The 26,445-nt window shown below is 46.1% G+C and overlaps 1 protein-coding gene across 3 annotated transcripts in view; it reads right to left on the bottom strand.

Moving 5' to 3' along the window:
* The window catches only part of CLCN2 (chloride voltage-gated channel 2), a 1,173,779-nt gene that overhangs the window by 770,568 nt on the left and 376,766 nt on the right, over positions 1 to 26,445 (bottom strand). For all 3 annotated transcript variants that reach the window (XM_069618787.1, XM_069618789.1, XM_069618788.1), the window contains exon 2: positions 10,543 to 10,699. In XM_069618787.1, the coding sequence (XP_069474888.1) occupies positions 10,543 to 10,699 (157 nt within the window). The remainder of the gene's footprint in view (positions 1 to 10,542; positions 10,700 to 26,445) is intronic.

Genomic DNA, 26,445 nt, shown 5'->3' with positions numbered 1-26,445 from the left:
AAGCAATTATTCAATCAGTGCTACAAAATTCCAATGATCAAACCTTATCAAACGCCAAGTTATGAAACATCTGCTCCACGCAGCCTACATGTTGCACTGTTTTATGCTTTAAGCCTTGAAACTACTGTGCTGGTGATTTCGGGCATTACAAAAGCATAGCATCATAACATAAAATTGTGCAGCTGTCGGGAAAATCTCTCAAACGACCCTGGCACTCTAACACCAGGCCAAAGCGTGCTCTTTGTCCTTCACTAGTGGTCATTAACCCTCTAATGACAAGGGAAGCAAGCTGTTCAGCACGCAGCTAAAGGCCGCTCCTCAGACCTGTGTGCTCTGACCAGCCACTGGAGGAGAAGCTACTCCTGTGTCCCAGGTTATGTTCCTTCTGATGTGGTGTTGCTTGGGGGTGTCCTTCCTGGGCTCTTGACTATTATCCTCGGCTTAGGGAGGCTCCTATCTGACCCCAAGATGCTGAGAGACATCCTGCAATGTTTGTGGAGACCACAGTCTTACTCTCTGTCTGAGCCCAAAGAACCTGCAAGACTGTTCGCAAAACTGGCATTGCATGTTCAGCCGCTCAAGGAGATGGGCGAGAAGAATTCAGAAAGACCACTCGAGAGGTCCTTGTGTATAATCAGCAGAATAGTCCCCTGCAGCTGTAAATCGGATTCACAGTGAGAATTGGATAGTGACGTCACCACATTGGGACCGGTGAGGCTCTTCACACATTCTTCCCTCTGACTTCTGAGAATCAAGGCAAGTCCACGTGTTGATGATTGGGGACTTCAAAAAGGCTGATAAGTGTGGGGAAAAACTGCTGCATCCTGGACTCTCCATGAACTGACCGGGATCAAGATTCAATCAGACGGTACATCCATCCCAGTAAGCTCGGACTAGCCTAGAGCACAAAAGGGCAATGCAGCGAAGGGCGGCTCTGACTGCCCAGTGTAGACAGTTTTCAGGGCCAGTCTTGGCTCAAGGCTGTGTGTAACGGTTTATTGAGAGGCCACCCTCAACACAAAGAATTCCTTTCCTCCCCATTGAAGGTGTCTCACAACAAAGTGTTTGATTCTTTGTTCAGCCCTATTTCAGATTCATATCATGCCCCTGGGAACCCTCGCCCTGTGCCACCAATGAGCCAAAAACCAGGCTGGTGTACAGATGTGTTTGAATCACAGGTAATCGAGATTGCACTGAAACCACCAACGTCATCTTCTCTGTGGCCCACCATTAAACTATTTTTACATAAATAAATCACACAAGTTGGTTGGGAAAACTCAAATCACAATACTTTATACATATTTCAATTCAATAGATAATCAACACTGGTCAATAAAAAAAATCAATTTGCATATGCAGTGCTGTGCAATTTCGATTTTCCTGCACCCTTAAAAAGGCTAGCAGTTTGGTTCACAATGTTGGATCCATGAGGTCTCACATTTGCAAGCACTCGTCTCTCCAGCCCCAAAAACCCAAGCATCAATTGAATGCAACATCCCTTCATTCAAAGGCCTGGTCTAGGGAGTTGGGACAGTTTTAGGAGTTTGTTTTTGAGACCCCCCACACTTAAGGGCCTGTGTTTGGGAACTTGGCAGTTTAGGGATTGCTCTAGTTTAGGGACAAGGACACCCCTCTTCCTTAAAGAGGTTTGCGTCTTCAACTAGCACTTTGCACTAACCATACGTCAATTCAATTGAGACAATGATAAATGACAAGGTATTGTACAACACTTGTGAATGTATTGAAATAAAGTAAACTTTCAATTTTCCCTTTAACAAAATGATACCATGCATCATACACTGAATTGTTTTCCAACAGCTAGCAACTTCACGCTCGTGGACTTCAACTCACAAGTTTGTACTTTCAGTTTTACAAATTCGCACAATATCAGCAACCATTTGTCAACTATTGCGGGCAAAGGATAGCTCAGGAGCAACACATTAGTCTTGGATGCAAGAGAACGCAGCGCAACACAGGTTCGAATCCAGATTTCCTGCTTAGAAACCACTTGCTGGTATTAAGCCTGTTCGAAAAAAAAACAATTATAATTATATTCACTTACAAACATAAAAAAGAAAATAATTCACTTTGTAGTCAACAGCCTAAGATCAAACTTCTACAAAGCATCAATACACATCCATATATTGTCTTTTAAACAGCAAGCAGCTGACACATGTTGACATGTATTTGTGGCTCATAATTATGCTTTGACATTCGTTTTTTCTCTTCTTTTTCTTCATTTTTGTTCTTGTCCTGTTTCTTCTCCCATTTGCATTTTATTTTTCGAATCTTCATTGATTTATTGATTGACAAATATGTACAAACATATTGGATACTTAATATTGTACTATAGCAACAGCTGAAGTGTCAGCCTTGAAAAAGACCACATCTCGAAACACGTGCCGGTTCTGACTGTTTAAAAGACGATGTATTGATGCTTTATAAAAGTATGATGTTAGGCTGTTGAGTACACAGAGAATTATTTTCTTTATGTTTTTAAGTGGATACAAATGGCTGCTGATATTGTACAAATTTGTAAAAGTGAAAGTACAAACTTGTGAGTTGAAGCCAACAAGCAAGACCAGAATAGAGGATTCTTGGGTCCAAATGGGAGAATACCCCTATGTTTCTCACAGGTTACCAGCCAATGAGCAACACTTCATGGTGATGAGAACATCCCCAAAGGTGCAGTCTGTACCAATACGGTTGCCATCTCTAACCCTCTAGGCCTTGAGTCAGGACATTTAGCTTTCGATGTATTACTTTGTATCATCTGTACTAAGATGGATAGGAACAATGGTCTCTGTCTGGTTCGAATGAATAGGCTTTGTCCCTCAGTCTCAGATAACGTGTATAGAGACCACAGGCTTAATTTTCCTGCTCAAGATTTACAAGGATTTTCAGCCTTTATACATGCAGGGGTCATATGTTCCCTGTCCTCTAGAGATCTGTTCCAGCTATCTTTCAGTCACGTTCAATCTGATTTGGTCTGTCTGTGTCCTTCCAGCAACATTTGTTTCTTTAGTAATCTAAGAAAACTGTTTTAGGTTTGCCCTGGTCTATACCTTCGGGTGCTGATGTGAAACTTTCCCTCCCTTGATAGCCTTGGCAAAAATATGTACACCGGCTGCAGGAGCAGTCTGGTCTACGTTTACCTGCTAAATCTGCGAGTAAGACCTCTCCCTGCGCCCTCAAGCCTTCCCAGTGCTCCACTTCGTCGTGGCCACATCTTCCATCTTGATTTTCATGGCTACTTATGTTAACTACGTTCTGCTTTGTGCAAGCCTCGTGTTTATTCTCGTGCGTCTTGTGTTCCAGCATAGCAAAAGAGTATATGTCCTCTATCTTAGTGGTTTAAAGCATGTTCTTCATGTCTATGTGCAATGTGGCCCATTGTTCATGATGGATGAGCATATGCTTTGTGTCGGACACATCTACATCTTGGTCATAGTCATGATGTCATTGGCTCCCTGCACGGTCACAGTCGGTCCAAATGCTCCAACCTCTGCAAGTTTCTCCGCTGTGATGTCATCAGGTTAGGGTCTGTATGGTTGTCTGAGTGGATAGCGTTTCTCACATCTGCGGTACAGTGGTGATGGGGAAGAGGGGACCAGGAACAATGTAAACCTTTCATTCCTGTAACGTCGAGATGAGGGAGGGACTGGTGCAACGAGGGCCACATTCATTTGCCTCTCTTCACTAAACTAATCTGGTACCATTTCCCACAAATGATGACAAAAATGCACCACCAGTCTCTACTCAAACAGTATGGAATGAAAGTCACAAATTACAATTTGTGACCTTGGAACATGTTTTTGGTGCCTGGGACTATTTATTTTGTGCGAGTCAGACCCTTCCTCCCAGCTTGCTTTAGCGCCAGCTTTTTGATTACACCAGGTTACCCATGAACAAGAAGCAAAGCAATCACCAAGACGGGACTAGGACAAGAAGCAAAGCAATCATCTAGGCAGGGATTGTACAACAGGCAAAGCAATCATGCAGGCAGGGCATGGACAGGAGGCAAAGCAATCATGCAGGTAGGGGATGGACATGAGGCAAAGCAATCATACAAGCAGGGCCTGGATAAGAAGCAAAGCAATCATCTAGGCAGGGAATGTACAACAGGCAAGGCAATCAAGCAGGCAGGGCATGGACAATAGGCAGAGCAATCATGCAAGCAGGGCATGGACACGAGGCAAAACAGGGCATTCATCCAGGCAGGGCATGGACAGGAGGGAAAGCAATCATGCATCCAGGGTGTCCCGCCTATATAATCCATCAAAATATGCAGTACGACGTTTGTCTCACATTCTATTCAACTTCAACCAGTGCTGTATTGGCTACGTCTATGGGGCAATCCAGCGGCCTCACTGACAAGGGCGCCAATTTATGATATTTTGGACTCAGATGTACTGCATAAATTAGAATGGCTAATTTATATATGACCAACTTTTGCCCAGCTTGACTTGACAGGCTATTTTTAATGCAAAACAGGTGGGGGGCGGGGGAGAGCAAGCTATAGAGATTACGACTACAGCCTTCCTAAAATTAAAACAAACTGAAAGAGAAGCTAGCGAATCCTATCAAAAAAAAGTATGCTGGGTTATTTTAGTAGGGAGGAAGATTTGGGCCCCTCAAACTATGTGACCCGGTTCAGTGAACCGAGGAAGAGGGCAGTTTTCCTACGACTGAGGTCCAACCTACTTTTTACAAAAGGCACCCTACAGGATGAAAGAAGGCGAGGCTCGAAGAACTGTTTGTGCAATGAAGTGCTTTATATGGGAGGCTGCGGCGCAAGTCTCTCCGCCCGTTGTTTAGAGGCCGGGGTATAAGAAGTGCAGCTTTTAACATGATTTTATCCCCACTACATGTCAACAAGCTCTGGAACTGAGAACGCTTTTCTCTTAACATGTAATTTTATTCTGCTATTTTTACTTTACTTAAGGTATTACGCTATGTAATAGTTGTGCTGTTATGATTTTATTGTGCTTTTATGGGCATCGCCCGAAATGAAGTCTTACTTACTAATCATGCATCCAGGCAGGGCATGGACAGGGTTCCATGTGTTAATAGCCCCGCAAAAATGTTGCGATACAAAAATATCACCATATCTTTGTGGCGATATTGACCCATGGACCCTGCAGGGGTCACCCCCGCAACCCCCACATTATTTTACAATGTGTGGGGGACCCCCCGCAACCCCTGCTCCCACAAAATATCCTCCCCAAAAATATTGCCTATGGCGAGACAAACGGTCATATGTTCGGCGATATTTTTGGTGGGGATATTTTGCAGGGATACCATGGACAAAACAGGGGGGAAAGCAGTCTCTGAAGCAGAGAGTAAAAAGAAGGGGATGGGAAAGCAAAGCGAGCGCCAAAATAATACCAACAAATGAGGCGAAGTGACCGCTTATCGGGATGAAAGTGGTAATGTGGGGGGCACAGGTTGGGCATGGAAAGGAACAAAGATGTCCTGAGCAAGACATGAAAAGGCGACCAAGATATTTCCCAGACGAGGAATGGACAGGGCATTAAGAGAATACAAAAAGACATTCCTGGTGGAACATCAAAAGCGAGCCGGGAGACCACCGAGAACAAGCTGTAGAGCCCCCACTCCCATAAACGTCCTCCACAAGCAAAGATCATGCTCCCGTTACTGCAATATACATTGATGAGATAACTTCATTGCAGAGTGAATACCTAATGATGAGTCATGAGTGACAGGAACCAAGTCTGAGGCAAAGATCATGCTCCCGTTACTGCAATATACATTGATGAGATAACTTCATTGCAGAGTGAATACCTAATGATGAGTCATGAGTGATAGGAACCAAGTCTGAGATTCCAATCCAGACTCGGAGCCATGACACACAACAGCTAAGAAGGACTAAAGATTGGAATGTATGGGTAGGTGAACCACACGTATTCCTGCACTCAGAGCCATGGACAGGGTAGGGCCGGAGTGGGCAAGGCCAACCCACAATCTGTGAATGCCCACTCAGAAGCGCTGCATGGGCATTTACAGATGTTAATGCCACTGTGTGGGCCCAACTACATTAGCTTCAGGCCCCACTGGTTAGACAATCCTGGCTACGCCTCTGACTCCACTCACTGCATCAATCCCTCCAACATCATATACTGCGTTTAATGCCAAGCCAGAGAGACTTCAGGGTGGGAATTCATGTGACACGCACTAAGCTAAAGCCACATTCCGGCCACCTGGCTCGTATGGCCAAGCAAGCTGCTCCCTCATCCATTAGGAGCTTTTTCACTCATCCAAGTCCTTCCTCGTGTATCTTCATGTTACAATACCTTGAACATCCCCAATAGGCACCACTACTTATTTTCTTCCCATCTGCTTTTCACTTTTTTTCTGTCTCACCAAAGTGTGCCATTTAGTCATCTCATCCCTCTTCCACATCATTAATACCCCAGCCTAATGGCAAACACACCCTGGACGTCATTGGTCCCTTGTGTGCCCTGCTCACCACTGCGCCATACTCTTTACTCGCTCTCCCACCTCTGCGGGCCCAGCTCACCTCTACCTTGCTGGATGGCTCACCTCCACCACACTTTAAGAAGGCCTTAGGGCCAATGTGCAGTCAGTCAATACAGCTGCCGGTGTGACATAATCCTAGCCTCTGGACTGGAACTATGTGCTGAAAGAACAGGAGCAAACAGAAAGAAGAGGTAGACCACCTCTGCTTGCCAGGTGGCAAGCCCCACGAATCGCCCCCAGGTCACCCACCTGCTTCTGCACAACCACCCACTTCAATGCTTCAGGCATGGCCCACACACCTTCTAGTGGGTCTATTGCTTGAACAAAAGCTGCTCAAATGTATTTTGGGTTTGCGTCTATTTAACCTAAACCATTTGACCTAATCACATTTGATCAAATTTATTTGGCCATTTTTTCGGGCTAAAATGCAGGGGTAGAGGAGGTGAGACCAACCCCCACCCCACACGACTCCCTAGCTCACTTCCCCTCAACCAAATGTATACCCTTACCCACCCCATATATATATATATATATTTAATTACATTTGAGCAGAAAAAAATGTCAACCAAATTCAATCAAATGTATTAGGTCAAATGATTTAGGTCAATTATGCGAATACCGTATTTTGCTAATTTTGTTCTCGAATATAACCACCAAAATGTAGATGGTGGGTTGGGGTCAGGCAATATTGGTGGGGATGGGGTGAGGTGGTGGAGGAGTTGCCAGGTGCTGGTAGGGGGGTTCTGTGGTAAAAAAAAAATGTAGAGGAAAAAAGCAAGCAAAAAAATGTGAGCAGTTTTCGAACAGTAAATATACATCCTAAGAACTTGACTGCATTTAGCATGAGCCACCTCTCGCGCGCCCACACGCCCGCCATGACCTTCCACTTGCCCTACAACATTTCTGACACATATGACAGAGCTGCAGAGAGGCGCGGACTTGTGGAAGCCTGAGTTGGGGGAGCAGCAGGATAGAACCATGTGCGGCAGTCCCCAGGCCGCAAAGCATACTTCAAACCAAGACAGGTCGCCAGGCGGCAGCTTCTTGGATAGAAAGCCAAGTAGCCTAGGGGGACAGGCAGCAAGGCCACACTGTAAATAACAGGCAGGCAGGTGAGATCAGGAGGAGGGATGGCGCAGGCCCATGGGGCAGGCATATGGCCTTTGTGGTCAGTGTCTGGCATGATGGGTGCACCTGGACTCGCACTGCAGCGCCCACATAAATATATGAGTAAGTACGGCTTTTTTATCATCTGTTTGAATTTGGGTTATTTTGTGCTTGTTGGCGTTTTATCCATTTTCTGATAAGTATTTACTTTTGACACCTGGGACATGGGTCACAGGGTGCTTGATGTCACCTCCACTATCCAGGACAGATTCTCACCCTCCAAGAGGATGTGAACGTTTGAGGGCTGTGACTTTAGGGCTACAATACCACAATATCCCACAATAAGATAACTCTGTTTTTCCTTTTACAATTCTCCAACTGTCCAATCAATGCAGCCTCATCATGAATGGGTGCCTCTCAGAGCTTTACAACACCGAATTGGTGGCCCTGAAACGTAAGTGCAGGGCAGCAGAACGGAAGTGGCAAACCTCAGGCTCATCCTCTGCCAAGCTGGCATGCCGGCTGATCCTAAGGCACTACAGACACTCTATCCGTGCCAAGAAAAGATCCCACATTCAGGCACGGGTTTCCGGTGCATCCAATAACAAGGCTGAACTTTTCCAGGTCTGCAGGGAACTAGCCAACCCCTCCTCACTCTCCTCCTCCCCATATCCTTCCCAGGCCCTCTGCAATGCACTGGCTTCACACTTTGCCTCCAAAACCCAGGACATCCTTACCACCCTTGCTACTCTCCCTCACAACCCATTTCACACCACTCACCTTCCCCCCTGCCCCCTCAGTCCTCCTTCTCCTCCTTCACCCCCGAAAAAGTTACCAGAGTTGTCCGGTTCATGAAGGCCTCTCTAAGCAGGTTTTCCGCTGCTCACCCAGGACCATCAAGGATAACATTGGCTCTCTTGCTCCTGCTCTCACAGATTTCTGCAATCACTCATTCCTCACAGGATCCTTCTCCTCCTCCCTTAAACACTCTCTTGTGCACCCACTCCTGAAGAAACACATCAGATCCTACATGCCCAGACAACTACTGCTCTATTTCCATCACAATATTCCTGGGGAAACTCCTGGAGAAGTTGGTTTTGCCCCCACTCAACTCACACACTGAACTTGTTGGTGGTCTCCATGACCATCAATCTGGATTCCGAGCATCAAGGGGCAGGGAAACTGCTCTTCTGCACACCTGTGAAGAACTGCTTGCATCTCTGGACTCCAACTCCCCAGCTGACCTCATCCTTCTTTCTCTATCTCTCCTCTGCCTTTGACGAAGTCAACCATTCCACCCTCATACAAAGGCTCCACAATACCCTTGGTATCTCGAAATGGGAACTGGACTGGCTGACATCCTTCCTTACTGACCACTCTTCCCAAGTCATCGTGGGCACCTTCTCCTCTCCCTTTTCCCTCTCCACCTGTGATGTCCCCCCCCAAGGGTTCTATTCTCTCCCTCTGGCTCTTTAACATCTACCTTGCTCTGCTTCTTCTTCCACACCTCATCTCCTCCTCCGCTTCCAACTTCAAGTGTTACGCAGATGACACCCCGCCTTTTTTCAAACTCCCTGACAACCCTCTTACTCCCTCCATCATCCCCAACTGCCTATCTGCCATACAGTCCCGCTACACCGCCAATGATCTCTGCCTCAACGCCTGTAAAACGGAGATCCTTCCCATCGGGACCCCTGCTCCCTCCTTCTTCTCTTCAATCTGGCCCTCGTCTTTGGGCTCTCCCCCTGCACGCTCTTCTGAAGCCAGAAACCATGGAGTCATCTTCCACTTCTCTCTCCTTTCTCCCTCACACTCAGGACACTGCCAAGAAGTCCCACTTTCAGCTCTTCCTTCTCAAAGGAATTCTCCCTTTTCTCACTTTCCCCCAAAGGCTCAATGTGACCCAAGCCCTGGTTCTCTCTAGGCTTGACTATTGCAATAGCCTCCTCCTGAATCTACCACCTTCCACTCTGCGACCCCTCCAGCTAATCCAGAATAGGGCAGCAAGACTTATCCTTGTACTTAAACCCATCTCTCCTGCACTAAAATGTTTTCACTGCTCCAGGTTGCTGCAAGGATTACATTCAAATCCCTCTGCATCAGCGGTCTGGGCCGGGGACCACACTATCTTCAACTTTATCTTACTAAATACTCCCCCACTAGACCACTAAGCTCCTCTGGCTCTAACTCCCTGTGCGAGAAAGCGTTTTGTTAAACAGAGGCCAGGTGGTCATTCACTTTTCTCATGTGGCTCCCTTCTATGCCTCCCTCCCTCTTCGCCTTGAGCAGGATCTTCTTAAATTCCGGAAGCTCCTTAAGACTCTTCCCTTTACCTCCTCCTCCTTCCCTTCTTTCCCCTGCTAATCCCAAAGTTGCTGTGATTGGGTGTCCTCGGCCCTTATACTTCCTCTGGGCCCTGACCTCCCTCACCCAAATGTCCCAGCTCCTGTCTTCTGCACTTGCACTTACACCGTCCACCCTGGTGGCTCGCACTTAAACCCCTTGCAGCTCCAGGCCGTGTAGCACTCAACATTCCTAGCACTTGGGTCACCCATGAGCTCAGACCCCACAGTACTGACCCCCTGACTTCTTCCTTGCTGCACTTGCACGTTCTGAAAACTCACAAGGCATGGTAGGTTTGTCCTTTTTTCCCTCTTCCCCCACTGCTCTTATTCTATTGTGTTTTAGTGTATTTTAATTCATTTCCCACCCCTGCTCCCTCCCATGCCGCTTTGAAACAGGATGTTCTTATTGTAGAAGCACCTAAAAAGTAAACAATAAACAAACACAGCTTGCACAGGCCCTTTATCTGACTTGTACTTTTCTTGATGCCCACTCCAGATGCCCATGTGAGAACTACTCTTGAACGGCCTGTGAAGGGGGCATCCAATGCGGAGTGCATCCAACCATACAGGGCAGTGAATACACACTTACTTTGGCACTTGGCACAGCGGCTTTTGTCGTACTCCAGGAAGTTAGGTGCCCGGATGTGCTCCCGGGGAACAGTCCGCCACTGCTCTTTCTCCTGACGGATTCGGGCCGCCTCTTCTTTGGCAAAAACTCCTAGGTCCTGCGTGTAGCGACCATACATCTGCAAAAGAGGAAACACAACCAGTGGGTCAGTGGGTGTTGCAGGTCAAAAGGAAACAAAAGATAACCACCAAGGACACCGCAAAAGCCTCTTAGATATAGAGACCGACTGATAACTGATTGCAGGCCATCAGGCATGCAGTGCCAGAAAGGCTCAGCCACTGAGGAAGAGGGATTAGGCAAACTAACAGTCCCTTGGACAGGGGTAACCAGACAGACAGAATACCAGACAGGGCATGTAAACAATGCATGGAGAATCAGAAGCTACCAGACACTCAGATGTAGAAACCAAGACTGATAGACCAACACACATAGGTTTCACAGAAAGACCGATCAAGACCCAACGAGACAGACAATACCTTGGCCAGAGAAATTACTCAGACTAGCAGTCCATCGGGCATGCAGTGCCTGGCAGTCTCGTAGATGCTGAGGGATTAGACAGACAAAACAATCCCTTGCACAATTAGACTGTCAGACAGGGAGTGTAAATAAGGGAGTATTGAGAATCAAATAACCCAACAGACCCTCAGACGGGGATTAACACACCAGCATACAACAGACCAACAGAACAGACTGCTGGTCAGGGAGACCCAGCAAGATTGCCACCATTCTTGACTGAGAGATTGGACAGACTGACCATGCATCAGGACCTGGAAAGGTCTGAAAGTCTGCCCGGCATGGCTTCTACAGGCAGTCTTGCAGACCTTTGTAAATGGAGCATCAACATACTAACTGACCTTCGAATGGGCAAACCTCCTTCAGACAGAGAGAGCCAACACGCTGACAGTCACCCACGCAGGCAAACTGGATGCATTACTTAAAGAGCATCATAAAGGGAGGCCAAATGTACACACAGGCCCTCAAAACCATGATACCCAGACAAACTGAGCAACAACAGGACAGACTAGCAGACCCTTAGACAGGGAGAAACTTAACAAGTATAGAGGAAAGACATCCACACACATCACAAGATATTGTATTTGTATTTATTGTTTTATATAGTGCCTTAATCCAAGGCGCTTTACAATGAACAAAATATACAATAAACATGGAACAGTAGAAGCAATAACTGTAAACATGAGTCAAACCAGGAAATCAGCATGTAGAACAATTTACATATGAGAAAGAAGAGGAGAGGAGGGGGGTGGAGAAAGAAGGAGGGGAGAGAGAGTAGTGAGTAGTAGGAAGAAGGGAGATTTAGAAGAGAAGGGGAAGATAAATAACAGAGAGAAGGGCACAAGAAAGAGCGAAGGGTAGGGTGAGAGGGGCAAGGGGATCAGGGAGTGGAATGAAGAAGAAGAGATTTCAGTGAGGAGCGGAAGGAAGAATAGGAAGGGGAGGAACGGATAGAGAAAGGTAGGGAGTTCCAGTGTAAGGGGACAAGGAGCTGAAAGGAACGGAAACTAGAAGAGGCACGAGGAGGAGGGGCAACTGAAAGTAAGAAGAGATCTGCAGAACTAAGGGAGCGAGACGGGGTGTCAAATGAGAGAAGAGAGGAGAGGTAAGGAGGAGCAAGGTCGTGAAGAGATTTAAAGACCATACAAAGGAAGTGAAATTTAAGTTGTGAATGGAAAGGAAGCCATCTTAGCTGAGAAAGAAAGTGAGTTGGAAATGGAGTCATGAGGAGAGAGAAGACAGAGGGTGCAGGTCAGAGTGATAAAGGGATTTGAGGGGGGCAAGGTGGGAAGCAGGGAGACCAAAGAAGAGAGAAGAACAATAGAAAAAACGAGAAAAGACGAGAGGGAGATTAAAAGTTTGGTAGAATGGAAGGTGAGAGAGTAACAAACTTTACGGATGTTAAAGAGATGATAACAACATGCCAGAGTGGTGATGGAGATATGAGTAAAGGAGAGGGAAGAGTCAAAATAAATGCCAAGATTACGAGCATGGTTGGAAATAGGGAGACTAGAAGGGGCAAATTGAATAGAAGGAGAGGGGGGAGTGTGTTAGATGGAAAGAACAAGACTTCAGACATGTCAGTGTTAAGAGAGAGATAGTGAGATAACATCCAATTTTTAATGGCAGTAAAACAGGAAGAGACATTGAGATGTAAATCAGAGGAGAAGGAAGAAAAGGAGAGGAACAGTTGGGCGTCATCGGCGTAGGGCATAGAACTTATGAGAAATCCCGAAGGAGGAGATGATAGGAGCGAGGAGTAAAGTGTAAAGACAAAATAAGAAGGGACCGAGGACAGAGCCTTGGGGAACACCGTATTCAAGAGGGAAGGTAGAAGAGGTTTGTCCGCCCCAAGAAACGGCGAAAGAGAGGTGGGAGAGGTAAGAGGAGAGCCAGTTAAGAACAGAGCATTTGAAACAGAGGGAAGAAAGAGTATTGAGAAGTAATGGGTGATCAACAGTGTCGAAAGCAGCAGAAAGGTCAAGGACGATAAGGATTGAGGATTGCTTGGAATAGCAAGCAGTACAGAAAGAGTTAAGGACAGAGGTAAGAGCGGACTCAGTATTGTGTTTGGGAGGAAGCCAGATTGCGAAGGGGGAAGGGGGAAGGAGAGAGTGGGTAGTAACAAAACTAGAGCGTTGAGAATATGCTAAGCGTTCGAGTAATTTAGAGAGAAAAGGTAAAAGTGAGATTGGGCGAAAGTTGGAAGCGAGAAGAGGATTAGCAGAAGGCTTCTTCAGTATAGGGATAATAGTGGCATGATTGAAGGCAGAAGGGAAGGTGGCCGTAGAGAGACAAGCATTGAAGAAGGAGGTTAGATAGGGTAACACATGGGGGTAGATCTTGGGAATAAGAAGGGTTTGCAATGGGATCGGAGGGGGCAGCAGTAGGGTGGGATTTAGTTAAGAGGAGAGAAACATCAGAGGGAGTGATAGGAGAAAATATAGACATTTGAGCTGAAGGAGAATGTAGGGAGGGGAATAAGAAGGAGAACATACCATTTTTTGGTGAAGAGAACATTTTTTCAGAGAAGAAGTTGGCAGTCATAAGGAGAAAGAGGGGAGGTAGAAGAGAGGTCAGGAGCGAGAGGGGAGAGGAGATGAGCGAGGGTTTGAAAGATATGATGAGGATGAGAGGATTGGGAGTGAAGGAGGTTAGAAAAGTATGAGCGTTTTGCGGATTTAAGGCAGGAGTCATATAGAGAATGATAAGAGAAGTAGGTGGTTTGGTTAGGGCACACTGGATCAACTCCCTGGCAGATGGACAAATGCTAAAAATCCTTCATGCAGATGATGATAGCATGGAGGCTGCACAGATACAGGACTTATGCCTTAGACGGATGTGATTTTGTGGAAGGAGAATGATACAAAGTCATTGCAAGGCTAGGACAATCATTCCTTTATTTGGGTTTACAGGGGCAAGCGTGTTTGCTCCTTTCTGAAGGGTATTTCAATGTGATACGTTTTGTGGCCTCGCTGCATATGGACCTGTCAGAAAAAGTGTGTGTTTGGGCTGGGTCATTAGTGAGACAGCGGGTGAGGCAGAGGCGAAACCTGTGGTGTTGTTGGATACAGGATGGGAGTACCCAGTTCCTGAGTGCCAATCTGCTTCCTATGGGTTGGTCGGTGATACGTGGGAGTATGTTATCCATGTGGAGGAGCCCAAGACCTGATGGACTACAATGCTTTGGGTCTGGTTAGCCACTTATGTAGGAGAGTGCAATAGGGTCAAAGAGGGGAGGTTAGCTGTGGTTTGGGTAGTGTTAATGTGCTAAGGGCTAGGCCTCTGATGGCGGTTTGTGGGGGGTATATGTGTTGTGTAAGGTGGTAGGAGATCCAAGAGTGGGGCCAGTCAGAGGAACAGGGAAGTAGGCCTTACAAGGCAAAACAATCTGCAACCCTGCACTCCCACCACTGGCCTCTTGCAGAAAGGTCCCATTGACTAGCTCACATTGCCACTGTCAATCCCTTTTGCTCTCTCCTTTTCACTCTTAAATGTATACAATGGGTTGTATGTACCAAAAAACAAGCATCTGCGAGAAAGTGGCGGTCTAGAAACTACACTGAATTACAATAAGCTAAATGCTAAGGCTATCGAGTCAAGAATCTTTGGTTTAGGAAAAGGGCTACTTGAAATTTGAGGCCTCTGTCACACATTTTGCCTTTGTTAGTAGGCTGGTTGGCAGGCTGAGCGACATCGCAAACCTCACTCTAGGATTCTCATGAGCTGTATCCAATATCCTGCTGGGAATACTGCCCCTCTTGGGCAGGGCAAGAAGGTGTTTCCCAGGCAGTAGGGGCAGGGGCCAGAATCCCTGTGTGTTCCTCCTGTGGTCTCCAACAAGCCACACAACTCTTCTCCCACAGTCCAAAATGACATTCACCGTGCCCCCAACAGCCACAACTCACAAGGTTTTGAAGTGGCGCTAGGATTACAATAAAAAAGGTTTAAAAGTTACATTCAGTCCCAAACTTTGCATTTCCAGACGGTCTTATTTTTTTATATGCTAATAATTGAATCCGCCTTCGGAGTGGACCCAGACATCCGATTCCTGGAGATTATCTCTGCTTTTGGGACAGTGACGCCACTGGCAGGATGACAACTTCCAGCAACATCATTCCCCCAATGTCCACTGTGGCCATTCATGCATTAGTGGGTACACTGAGGTAAAGCAGCAGTGTCTCCCAAAGCTGGCAATTCTCAGGCAATTCTCCTGTGAGTGGTGTTTTGGCTTGGTTTCATCCAGTTCCAAGATTCCCGCCTTGAGACATCTACCTACCGTTTGGGGATCTTCTTTTGCCTTGGTCTGTTCCTTGCTTGGTTCTGACCTCTGCCGTAGTTACCTGCAGGACTACACATTACCCTGGTAGTAAGAGGGCTCTAGTCATCCCTTGATGAGGTTAACACTTTCCTGCCTCCTCTGCCCGGAATATCCGGTTACATAAAGGGGTCCCTTGGGTTGGGTCACAATTTTGTCCACCAGTGTGTCTCCACCAAATATTGACTGTTCCTGGACTCACCTTTCTCTCCACTTGCCAGCTCATCTTGTTTGGACTCCTGTCCAAAGGTCAGGCTACTCCTATACACCTGTTCTGTTTGTGGACTATTATGGATATTTGGGACACAGTGACTATTGCCTCTGGTGTAACTGATCCCCTTTGTTTGCCACCCGGGTCCGACTATCTGCAGACTGCAGCTACAAAAGGTTTGTTTGTTTGTTTTATTTATTTGTATAGCACCCCAAACCCGGGGGTAGAAGGGCACATAAGAAGAAGGTTACATAGTTGTACAGTGTACAATTTCAAAATACAACAGTTACAGAGTATACAGACATGGTTGAGCATTGGAAGGGGTACACCCAAATTAGGAGGTACTACCGTTACCAGCACAGTGCTTTGTGGAATTCACAGAGATTAGAGCATGTGGTGAAGCTAATCCTTGTTCAGGATCCATCTGATAACATGTTTCCTGAAGATCTGGAAGGATTAGATGGTTTTAATGTTGAGCGGAAGGGTGTTCCAGAGCTGGGAAGCAAGTACTGTGAAGCTGTCTCCTCCAGCTCTTTTTAGGAGAAATCTGGGTACTGACAGGCATGAGGTGTTGGAGGATCTAGTGGTTCTGGTGGTGAGTTTTAAGGTGAATTTGTTAGTAAGGTATGGTGGGGCTAGGTTGTTTATTGCCTTGTAAGTGAGGCAGATGGTTTTCAGGTCGATTTTCTGTCGGATGGAGAGCCATCTGCAGGATTTCCTGGCCTTTCTTTTAAAGGTAAGTGTCCTTTCTTTTTTTGAAATTAAACATAGCCATAGCAGCCGCATCTGGCGTTCATGAGCGCTGATGGTGAGGTTAACATCAGAGGTTGGAAACCTCTGCCAGTAAAGGCACAACTCCCTCCTCTCAGGTCTTGAATTTGGGCAGTGGGTGGTTACTGGCAAGATCAACCTTACGCGGTTGTTAATATGGCCTCATTGGAATGTTGGCAGTTCCGTTGCAGAAAATGCAGTCACAGGGCAATAATGGCTGCTTTAAGCCTTCTGCGCCATCATTCCAATATTTCTAATTTGTCCTTCTTTGTTTTAAAGGAGAGCATTCAAAACTCATTAGGTGGAATGTTCTAATAGCAATAATGTCTCCCGCCACAGGGCATTACCAGTGAGTAGCATCTGTTGGTCTGGTTAAAGGCCCTTGCTATTCTCAAGACTATTAACTTGGGCCGAGGGCTAATACCAACTGGTTAGGACCCTCAGAAGGCAGTGTTACCGCTTAAAAGATATATGTTTAAGTGGTGGGTGACCCCCTACTCTTATGTCTTGGCGCCTCTACAAAGGGCAGACCAAGTATGGGACAATGCAGGGGATGCATCTTTAAGCAAGGGGATTTGGTCTAGAGATTAAATTGCTGAATTGTTGACCACAGTTCTAATTCTGTGTTCCAATCCTGGCTGCAGCCCTTAATTAAATATTGTGAGATTATGGGCAAATCGATTCATCGCCCTATGCTGAAATTCTAATAATTTTAGGAATTTGCTATATGCTGTGATAGGTCGCTTCAGGGTGAGGCCCTGGTCTCTTTGATAGTTTAAATAGCTGTTGACTTTCTCCCTTTCTTAGCTTCTCTACATTTGTATAAATATGTTGTCATTGATTTAAATGCAAGTGCTGGGGGTACGGAGAGATGCATTAATAAAGAAAACAAGACCTCATTGGTGGCCACGCACCCGCGCACAACCTCCTTGTTTCATATTTGTAATCAATTTGATCAATGTATTCTTCGCAACACACTTCAATATCAAATTATGAAAAGTACAAAATTGTAAAGTAACAAAAAATTTGAAAAAAACTTGGGAGTCACATATGTTCCTATTAGCAAACATCAATTTCCAGTTTGTTACATCATATAGTGTACAAAGGTACACTGCACTGTGTTGAGTCAAATGTACAGCAATTAGCAGTGAAAAAGTCTTTCAGCTAGTGACAGATCTATTTTTCATAAGTGACTCAACCCTTTGAAAATGTTTGGGATTACAAAATATATACGACAGTGGATGGATAATAAGGATGCGCTCAACTGTATAGTTTCAGTTTGTTGTGTTACTGTGTTTGAAGTGTGGCAATGGTGCCACATAGCCAACAGAAACTACTTATCCCCTGTAGTCATTGTTGCAAAGATCATGGTGTCTTGAACCAGAGTACAACGGTTGAGGTTACAATGTACATCACTCAGGATGCACTCTTTTTTTTCTCAGGTCCTAGGCTAGTAGGCGAGTGAAATGTTGCCAATCCTGTTCTGCTGAATCCCATAGTTGTTCAGAAGTGTCAGCTGGTCCCTTAATGTTCCCCACAGAAGCCGTCAGGTTCACAGGGACTTGGGGATTGAAAATGCAAAATCTGCTTTGTTTCTCTTAAAAACATAGTTTGTCCTTATACAGGTGCTGTAGAGAGGACCTTAAACTCATGATCAGCTTTTCTATTTGCACAAACTTGCAGGAGAGCTTTTCACAACTTTATGAATCGCATGCAAGTTTCTAAACCTGCATTGGCCAGGTAGCTGCTGTGAGGGGTCAGAAATGTGAGGCGGACAACTTTGTGAAGGTTTTTCATAAGCTGCCATTTTATTAACTGAAAAGGGTTTGGTAAATTCCTCACTATCCCTACCCTGGCGTGGATTTCCCTGCCTATCAAAATAAACTATAGGAAACACTCGAACAAAAGGATTCTGTCCACACTTTTACAGTCAACAAACTTAACAAGGTGATATATGGCAATTCAGATATAACAGTTCTATTCGAAACCTGTTACCTGTTTCTCCTTGTAACCTGGGTGCGTTCAACTTCCCCGGATTCAAACAAGATTTCAATCAACAGTTCAAAAAGAATAAGCAAATCCCATCTTGCAACAAAGTTTGAATGAAGTTCTTCCTGCTCTAGTAAGTCTCTCACTTGGACTTGACCAACAGTTCAAAATATTCAACAAGGCTCATCTTTCCACTTGTGGCAGAGTTCAACACAACTTCTCAGAAAACAAGGATACTTCCAAAGCTCATCAATATATTAAAAAAATGGCTTTGTCAGGCTGATTCTGCAACAGTTCACAATATACTTGTTTCAGCAATATTAATTTGTCAACATGATTCCACAAAAGTTCACAATATATTTTAGCTGCCTTTCCACTTCTTCAGCACTTTTAACCACACTATAGTACTTCAATGACTTCCACCTGGTCCACTCAACTGCCAGGTCTACCACTACAAGGTCCCTTGCCCTGGTATACTCGCCTGCCAGGACTAATGAAACTACTAACACTACTACAAGTACTTCTGTGGTTCAATCTGTTGCAAACAACTTGTAATGTCTCTTGACTTTCTACAACATCAATTTATTTTGACTACTTCTTTTGGGAAGACATGAAACACATTGGTGTTGTTTGTTCCACCTGTGTGATTGTCACATGCAATGCAGGTTTCGCTCCTCTCCTGCTGAATAATCTCTGTCAGAAGGGTAGCTCTCCTGCGACTCTTGTTTTAACCAGGTGCTGATAATGGCTCTCACCTTTTTTCTTCGTAGGCTTAGACAATGTTTGTTTGGTTCAAACCCCCCCTACTGCTTCTTTCTCACTCTGACACTAGGGTCTACAAACAACCTGCCCTCTCTTGGCTTTGGCAATGTTGGTTCTTATTAACTTGCTTTGGTATTGCCTTCTGTTGACTTTGACAATAGTAGTGTGACAATAGTAGTGTGTATTCACTTCTGGTAATATTGCCTTCTCTTGACTTAGCGGATACTATGATCTTTATAAGCACAATGGTTTCTAGCTTGCTTAAGCCCACCGTTCTTATTCTGACCCTTTCTCTTCTGTCTATCAACTCAGTATTCACAATAATTATTTTCTTCGACTTCCCTTGTTTTGCATCAGTTCCGTATTCAAAATAATGAGACATGGCCAGCAGGGGATCACCAAGTGTTCCGGGGTCAAATGCTGCTGGTGAACTCACTGTGTATCGTGTACGCTCGCTCTGATGCCTCCAGGTCTTCTGCTTCTTCTGCTCCGCTCGGCCCGGCAGTCTGCTTCTCTCTGTGCGCCGGTCGTAAATGGAGCGCTTCTCTGCTTCTGCTCTGCTCGGCCCGGCAGACTGCTTCTCTTTGTAGACCAGTCAGAAACGGAGCACTCCTTGATTGTGGGCCGCTCTGGTGCTCGCCTGCCACCGGGGCCGGACTTCTTAACTTCACGCTTCCTGCCGCACAACCTCTGCAGTTATGGTCTTCAGGGGGAAAGCTTTCAAAAACAATGCAACCCTCTCAGAACTGGCATCTATTCGGTAAACGGCTGTGGGTCCGGTGTGTCTGCTCTCCTTCAGCTGCAACTGAAATGTGAAATTACTGCAATCGCTCCACCTCCCACTACTTCTCTCTGTGGCCTGCACCTGAGGAGGTTTTATATGCATTCCAGTCTCCTTTAACTGTGGTTATTAACCCTATTAGGCTGCAACTTGCTGCAACTTGCAGCAGTCACTCTGCATCCCTCTTTTTCGTCCCAGTACTTTGGGCATTGTGGGACTTGAAGTCCCCAATGTTCAACTTACTTATTTTAATGGAAATATTATCATCAACTTCATTGCTATCGTGAATTTCCCTTTCTAAATGAGTATTAGAAGGATTTAATGAGTGTTTTTGCTTTACAGGGGAATTAGGGTTTTCAGAATCTGAGATCTTAATGTATAGAGTTCTCCTTTAACATTCCCTTGCTGATATCAGGAGCTTTCACCTCCATAAATGTTTTGGGAGGGGGATACTTACTCCCAATATATGATTGGTTTTGACAGTTTCCACCACCATCGGGATAATTAGCTTTGAGAAAGAAAAGCTCCCTCGGACAGCAAGCCATTACATATTCCAGCTTCACTGACGCTTCCTTCTCTGAGGAAGACAAATACCACATCTCTCCCAATGAAGTCCTCCTGTTCCCCTGTGGCCCTTCTCCTCCCAGGTGATCCTCACAGTTAATACCGCCCCAGGGTCGGGATCAAGGAGCAGCTGCCTTCACCTGGCCACCTGTGAGGAGACGTTAGGTAGGGTCTTTGTGAGGACTCCACAGGATTTATTACACCACCTTGGTGCGATGGTCTCAAGCTCAGCTCAGCCGGGGGCCATGTGTGCGCCGGGGTGCATAGCACTGTGTATTGTTCTGGAGGTTGGCAGGAATTCTGCTGCCAGTCCTTAGTACAATAGTATCAGTCGGTTCGAGGCCTTTGAAATTCAGATGACTTGCTTTAGAAATGGCTGCATCTGTTTGACAGCACTGAGCCCGCGCCGGGCATCGTTTTTGCTTACACAGCAAGTTTTGCGATTGTCCATCCGAGTTATGGACATTTACAAATATAATTGTCTAATTTTCTGGTCTGTCCCTTGAAAGAATACAAGAACACTTTATTGCTTTCGCAACTTGTGCCTTTCACAAACAGAACAAGGAACACAAGCAGGCCATGGAAACCAGCATGCTCGGAAGAGGGATTAGGAAAATTCATCTAAAATATGCAACAACTGTTTAAAAAAACAAAAAAACTGGACACCTACTAAGTGTGTCAGAAGAACAGCACACATTCCAATTAACCCGTCAAGGTGCAGTCAGGGAATGAGTAAACCCCCCAGTGGCAGGGTAATGTTGAGGGGTTGGTAGTAGAGGGCTTGATGCAGAGTACACAGCCTTAGAAATTAACAACGATCACATGCAGGGAAAATGAACAGTGCTCACAGTTCAGGATCTGCACCAAACTAAGCAGCTTGGGATGGAGCAGAGTTTACAGGCTCGGGGTGGAGCAAAGCTCACAGGCTCAAGAGTGGGACCTGTGATGGGTCAGGCACTGGATCCAGTCAAAGGGGGGGGGATCAGTGACCCCTACCGACCTAGATCAGGGGGCCTACCAGGGTGAAAGCCAGAGCCAGTTCTGTCACAGAGGCAGTGTATGGAGTTAGGGGGCCCCAGTCACCCGAAATACCCTCAATGCCTCCCAGTACTGTTTCTACCCAGAGGTCACTTTGGCTTTTTCAGGACAGCAACACCTAGAATGCAACTGTGTGCTATGAAGAAAACCTGAGCCGAAACCAGGGAAATGGAATCAAAAACAGGAATGGAGTGGATTGCAATTTATCTTGCCAAACAGTGATGACACCCAACACCCGACCTACCAAACCAGATGAACACCATGCAAATGGCGGGGCAACAGAAGACAGAGTGAGAAGGGACTGCAGGGGAGCAAGAGGGTCACAAAGATCCTCCGCCAAACTGAACTGGATACAAAATTCACCAGCAGATGAGGAAAATCACAAGGAAAACAAGCAACCTGAGCACGTGGCTGCTGCCCTGCAAATGGAGATTGAAAAGGAGACAGGGCTAGCAATGGTTTTTCAAGGTTTGCACCTGTGTAACCCAGCCCCTGGCAAAATGAAAGCCACAGATTGGCCCACCGATCTAAGGGCGTGCTGGAGGGGCAGAGGCACAGAGGTGAAGTTAGGAGGTGTGGATGTGGACCGAGAACAGGTGGAGGATAGATAGATGAGCGGAGTGCTGAAGATTTGGTGGCAGATTTGGTGTAGAGTGCAGGTGAGGTATTGGTTGCGAGAGAGAATGGTACCAGTTGAGTGTAATGTGAGGGTATAAAGGTGAGTGAGAAAGAAATATAAAGAGAGAGAAGTGTATGCGAATTAAAGAAAGCGCGACCGTGATAAAGAGAACATATGGAAGATGGGGCTGAAGAGAGTGCAAGACTGTAGTGGAAGTAGTGGTGAGGACGGAGTGAAGCAGGAGCAGACCCGGGAGGTAGTTGGTAGAGATGGGCACAGAGGCATAGATGGGGATTCTTTTGTAGGAAAGGGGTGTTGAGAGTGGAGAGGAGATGGGTGAGAAGTGAAGTGGGGAGTGAGAAGAGGGGTGTGGAGCGAGGTGAGGGAGAGGAGAGATAGAGAGGAGAAGATTGGAGGGTTAGAGTGGAATTGGAGGGGGGCGAGCGGCGAGTGAGTGAGACCAGAGTGGCTGTTACTGGCACAAGAAAATAATTATTTCCATTGAGAAAACTTGGGGAGTGTTAGGTTACAGACCCTTAGAAGAATCCTGTAGGGAGACAGATGAATAAGGCTTTTGGCTTTAGGCTTCCACCTGAAGGAGCTAGCGTTTGGCTAGGAGCGGCACATGGGTAAGGGAGGTCGGAGCATATGGGAGGTCGAGAAGGGGAAACCCTTAGAACCCATTTTTAAATAAAAACCCTAAAATCCACCTTTCGGAGTCTGGGAGTTATTGAAGTCACCTGTGACAGGCAGAGCTCACAGGCTCAGATCTCAAACTTGGGTCTAGGCTGTGGCTCACAGGCTCAGGAACAGGATTTTGCCCACATCTCTGGAAGGAGTAGATCACTCAGACTGATGGAAGGGGGCACCATTTCGGGATGACAGTTTAAGGCGCACGACCCGAGTTCCTGGTGTGGAAAAACAGACCCAGCCATGGGACGATCAAACTAGATGGGTTGACAAATCCAGGAGAGCAACAGTTCCAAGTGGGGGTGCGAGGAACCATTACATGTAAAGGGGGAAACCGTTCCAAACAGCAGGGGAAACAGTTCCAAGTGAGGGGGGCAACGATTCCAGGCAGCAGAGGCAACAGCTAGATGTTTGGGGGCGGGGGGGAACAGTTGCTGATGGGGAGTTGGGGAAACCATTCCGGGCAGTGGAAGACAGGTAGCCAATTTCCTCCAGGCAGAGGAGAGACCTTACAACAGACTTTAGTGAGTGACCGTGGCATCAGGTGTAGCCCGATCTCTTAGAGGAGTGGATTGCTGAATGCACACCTTTTACATACAGTTAATGGAAGGCCTAGCAGAGGTCCAGTCACATGCTTTTAAAAAGTAAGGACGTTATCAATTTAGGATGTTCTCAATCAGGCTTTCAACTTCGATCGGTTGACAAAACAAAGGTCATCGTTTACTTTAAGTTGCTTCAAATAAATGAGGAAACGCCCATCTTCTGAACATTAGAACCACCAGATTAAAAAAACTTTTCTGAATTGCATGCCCCTATGACAAGGCACCAGCATGATGAGGAAGGCATTCCAGAAGGTTGGGCCAGCTACTGAGAAGCTACGATCAATGTTAGAGCCTGCATGAACCAAAGAATACCAAACAGGATCCGAAACATTGATCAAGTGTGTTTTCCTGTTTGCTAGAGTCGGATTTTATTTTTCAGATAAGATGAAACTATACACATTTGTATTGATTTGTTTTATTTGATTTCGACAGAGTGGCATGATCAGCACAGGCGCGTCTCGTGGTGGCACTCACTGCTGTGGCTATGCTCCTGGGTCATGAAAGAACTAGGAGTGCGTTATAGAGACACCCAGAACCTTTACCAGCTCTGCCAAGATTCCAAAGTGTGTCCTTCAGAATATCAAGTGGGAGCGTTGCTTTAAAGTTGAGTGGCCCCAAAGTTCTGCCATGTGACGGCCACCATCAACCCCTGGCGATAGATAACCACCCATTTCCACAAGTGACAGAGTTCCTGTGATGTGACACAGATAGCCCTCAGATTAGTAGGCGAGGATCCAATAAAGATTGTATAAAATAGTGGCCCTCAAAGGGCAAGGTTTGGAGGAACAGAAGTCGATCACATTCCCCCAGAGTGGGAAGGCTAAAACAGGTGTGAGGGCCAATATCAGAAGTTCACACAAAAAAACAAGGCACCAAACCACAGGATTCCATCATCAAGAACTGGAGACACAGCACAGGCCTGATTCACAAAAGGACCCAAGAGAAGGTTGGCGTGATTTAAGGAGAATTCTCATAAACGTGCCTATTCCCTTCACCTTAGAGACCCCCAGCAACTTTGCTGGATTTTGAGAACTTTCTTTTTTTTTTTTACCTGGAGAGAGTGTGAGCCTTTTTCCCCACTCTCTCATGAATTTTGATGTGTGTTTTACTCGTGTTCTTTGGTTATGGAGTTTTGGACAACTCCATAGGCATCATCTTTTCATTTGTGTCACACAGCACCCTCAGTGCAGGGACACAGGGAAGCCTTTTAGGCTGTCCCAAGGTTTAAATACCTTCTCTGGGATAAACTACTGTTTCCCAGAGAAAGTAAAGTGAAACTGACTGTACTCGTCTTTCCAAATTCCTAGACCCAGCACACCCCATCTTACAAAAGAGTGCTGGAGGGGTTACTTAGTATCCCGTGTGTCTAGAAACTCATGTAGCAGTCAAATGCTACCTTTTCCTCTCAAAATGGCTGCGGCAGTGGTTTTACAACGAACTACCGTGATTTTTCCCGACAGCGAACAATGGTAGCGTCAAATCGCAGGAGCCATGTTTTTCATGATGGCGTCTGAGCCCCCTCTTTATAAACAGGTCCCGGTCTTCTTTTTTTGCTGTTTCTTTTTGGAAAGGTCCTTCTAGAGTTTGTCTCTGTGTGCCAAACCCAGTTTGGTCCCTTTGTTCCTACACCTTTGGCGGGCTTCAGGATTGAAGACCGCCTCTGGCACCCGAGTGTCTGGGGTGGCCAGGAAGTGAGGGAGGTGCCCGAAACACCTTGTGCTTAGTCTCCTAGGAGACACAAATGCACTCTGACGTGATTGGCTGGCTGACTGTCCGGCAAGGACAGCCACCCTGCTGGGTGAGTGGCAGCTAGGCTGGAATGAATGGGAGGAAACTGGATAAAAGGCTAGTCTCTTGGCTTGGAAGGCAGAGTCGACCACTGGAACGAAAGGACCGAAGACAAGCTTTAAGAGGACGGCAGCTGCAACTCCTGGACCGTTGGTTTGCCCGGTGAAGCCCTGCTGCAGGTCCGAATCGCCAAGTTCATCTCGACAGAGAAGCCCTGCAAGGATGACTTCTCCCTTTGAGTTGGTGGGACCAATCAACTTGACACTAAGCCACCTGGATACCATTCCCAGAGCTGGTTGGATTTTCTTCAGAGTGCTGCAGGAAACCGAATAAGCAGGGAGATGGACTCCAGTTTGTGTGCTTGACTACAGATATCGGAATTGAAGATTTGCCATTTGCCAGCTTTTCGACCAGTCCCAGTTCAGTGCAGGAGTCCCTCGAAGTCCTCCCTCTTGTCCCCACGACTGAGGCTCAAGAACAGCGACATCTGCAGGAACTGCCAGGAACAGACGTCTTCAGCTGTATCTTTTCCTTCATTGTAAGGTACTGTGAAAACCCGACCAAGACAACTTACCTTTCGCTGTGAAAGCACTTGAAACTTTGGCAACTTGCAGGCCTAGTGAGCTTGTGACCCAACATATGAATCTTTCTTTTACAAACTACTTCTGAGAACTTTGGCAAAAACTTTTCCGTTTAACTATCAGAACTGCTTTAACCTATACAAGACTTTAGGCCATTGACTTTGGCATAACCTATTGCATTGAACCGACTCCTCTGGCGAACTCGAACTATTTGCACTGTTTAAGAGTAACCGTAATCTTCTTTTTATTAACCTATGCCGTTTTACTCCTACTTCAAATGCTCTGAATGCCATTTTGCTCCTCCTTCAAAGTAGTTTAAATGCCTCAGAAACTGATAGTGTGAAGTACTGAAGTATATTTTTGTGGGATATAGATTGCCTCCTTCTAGTGAATGTTTTATAACTGACTGTGAAATAAATTAATAAGTGTTTTACCAAGAAACCTTGAGTGTAAGAGTTTGTTTGAATTCTTGTAATCATAGACCTCTGTTTAACATCATTACAGCTCACATTCCTCTCCTGAGATAAGCCTGGCTGCTCAGCAACGCTACCAAAACTGTGTAGTACAGAGTTATACCAAGGTTGGTTTTGCTTACACTGTAGTCCTAGTTGTGTGTAGTGGTCCCAAAGGGTACTGC

The sequence above is a fragment of the Ambystoma mexicanum genome, chromosome 10 (assembly GCF_040938575.1).
Source record: "Ambystoma mexicanum isolate Mex_15411 chromosome 10, UKY_AmexF1_1, whole genome shotgun sequence".
Taxonomy (NCBI): domain Eukaryota; kingdom Metazoa; phylum Chordata; class Amphibia; order Caudata; family Ambystomatidae; genus Ambystoma; species Ambystoma mexicanum.
The sequence above is the reverse complement of the archived record's forward strand: the minus strand, read 5'-3'. Positions and strand labels throughout refer to the sequence as shown.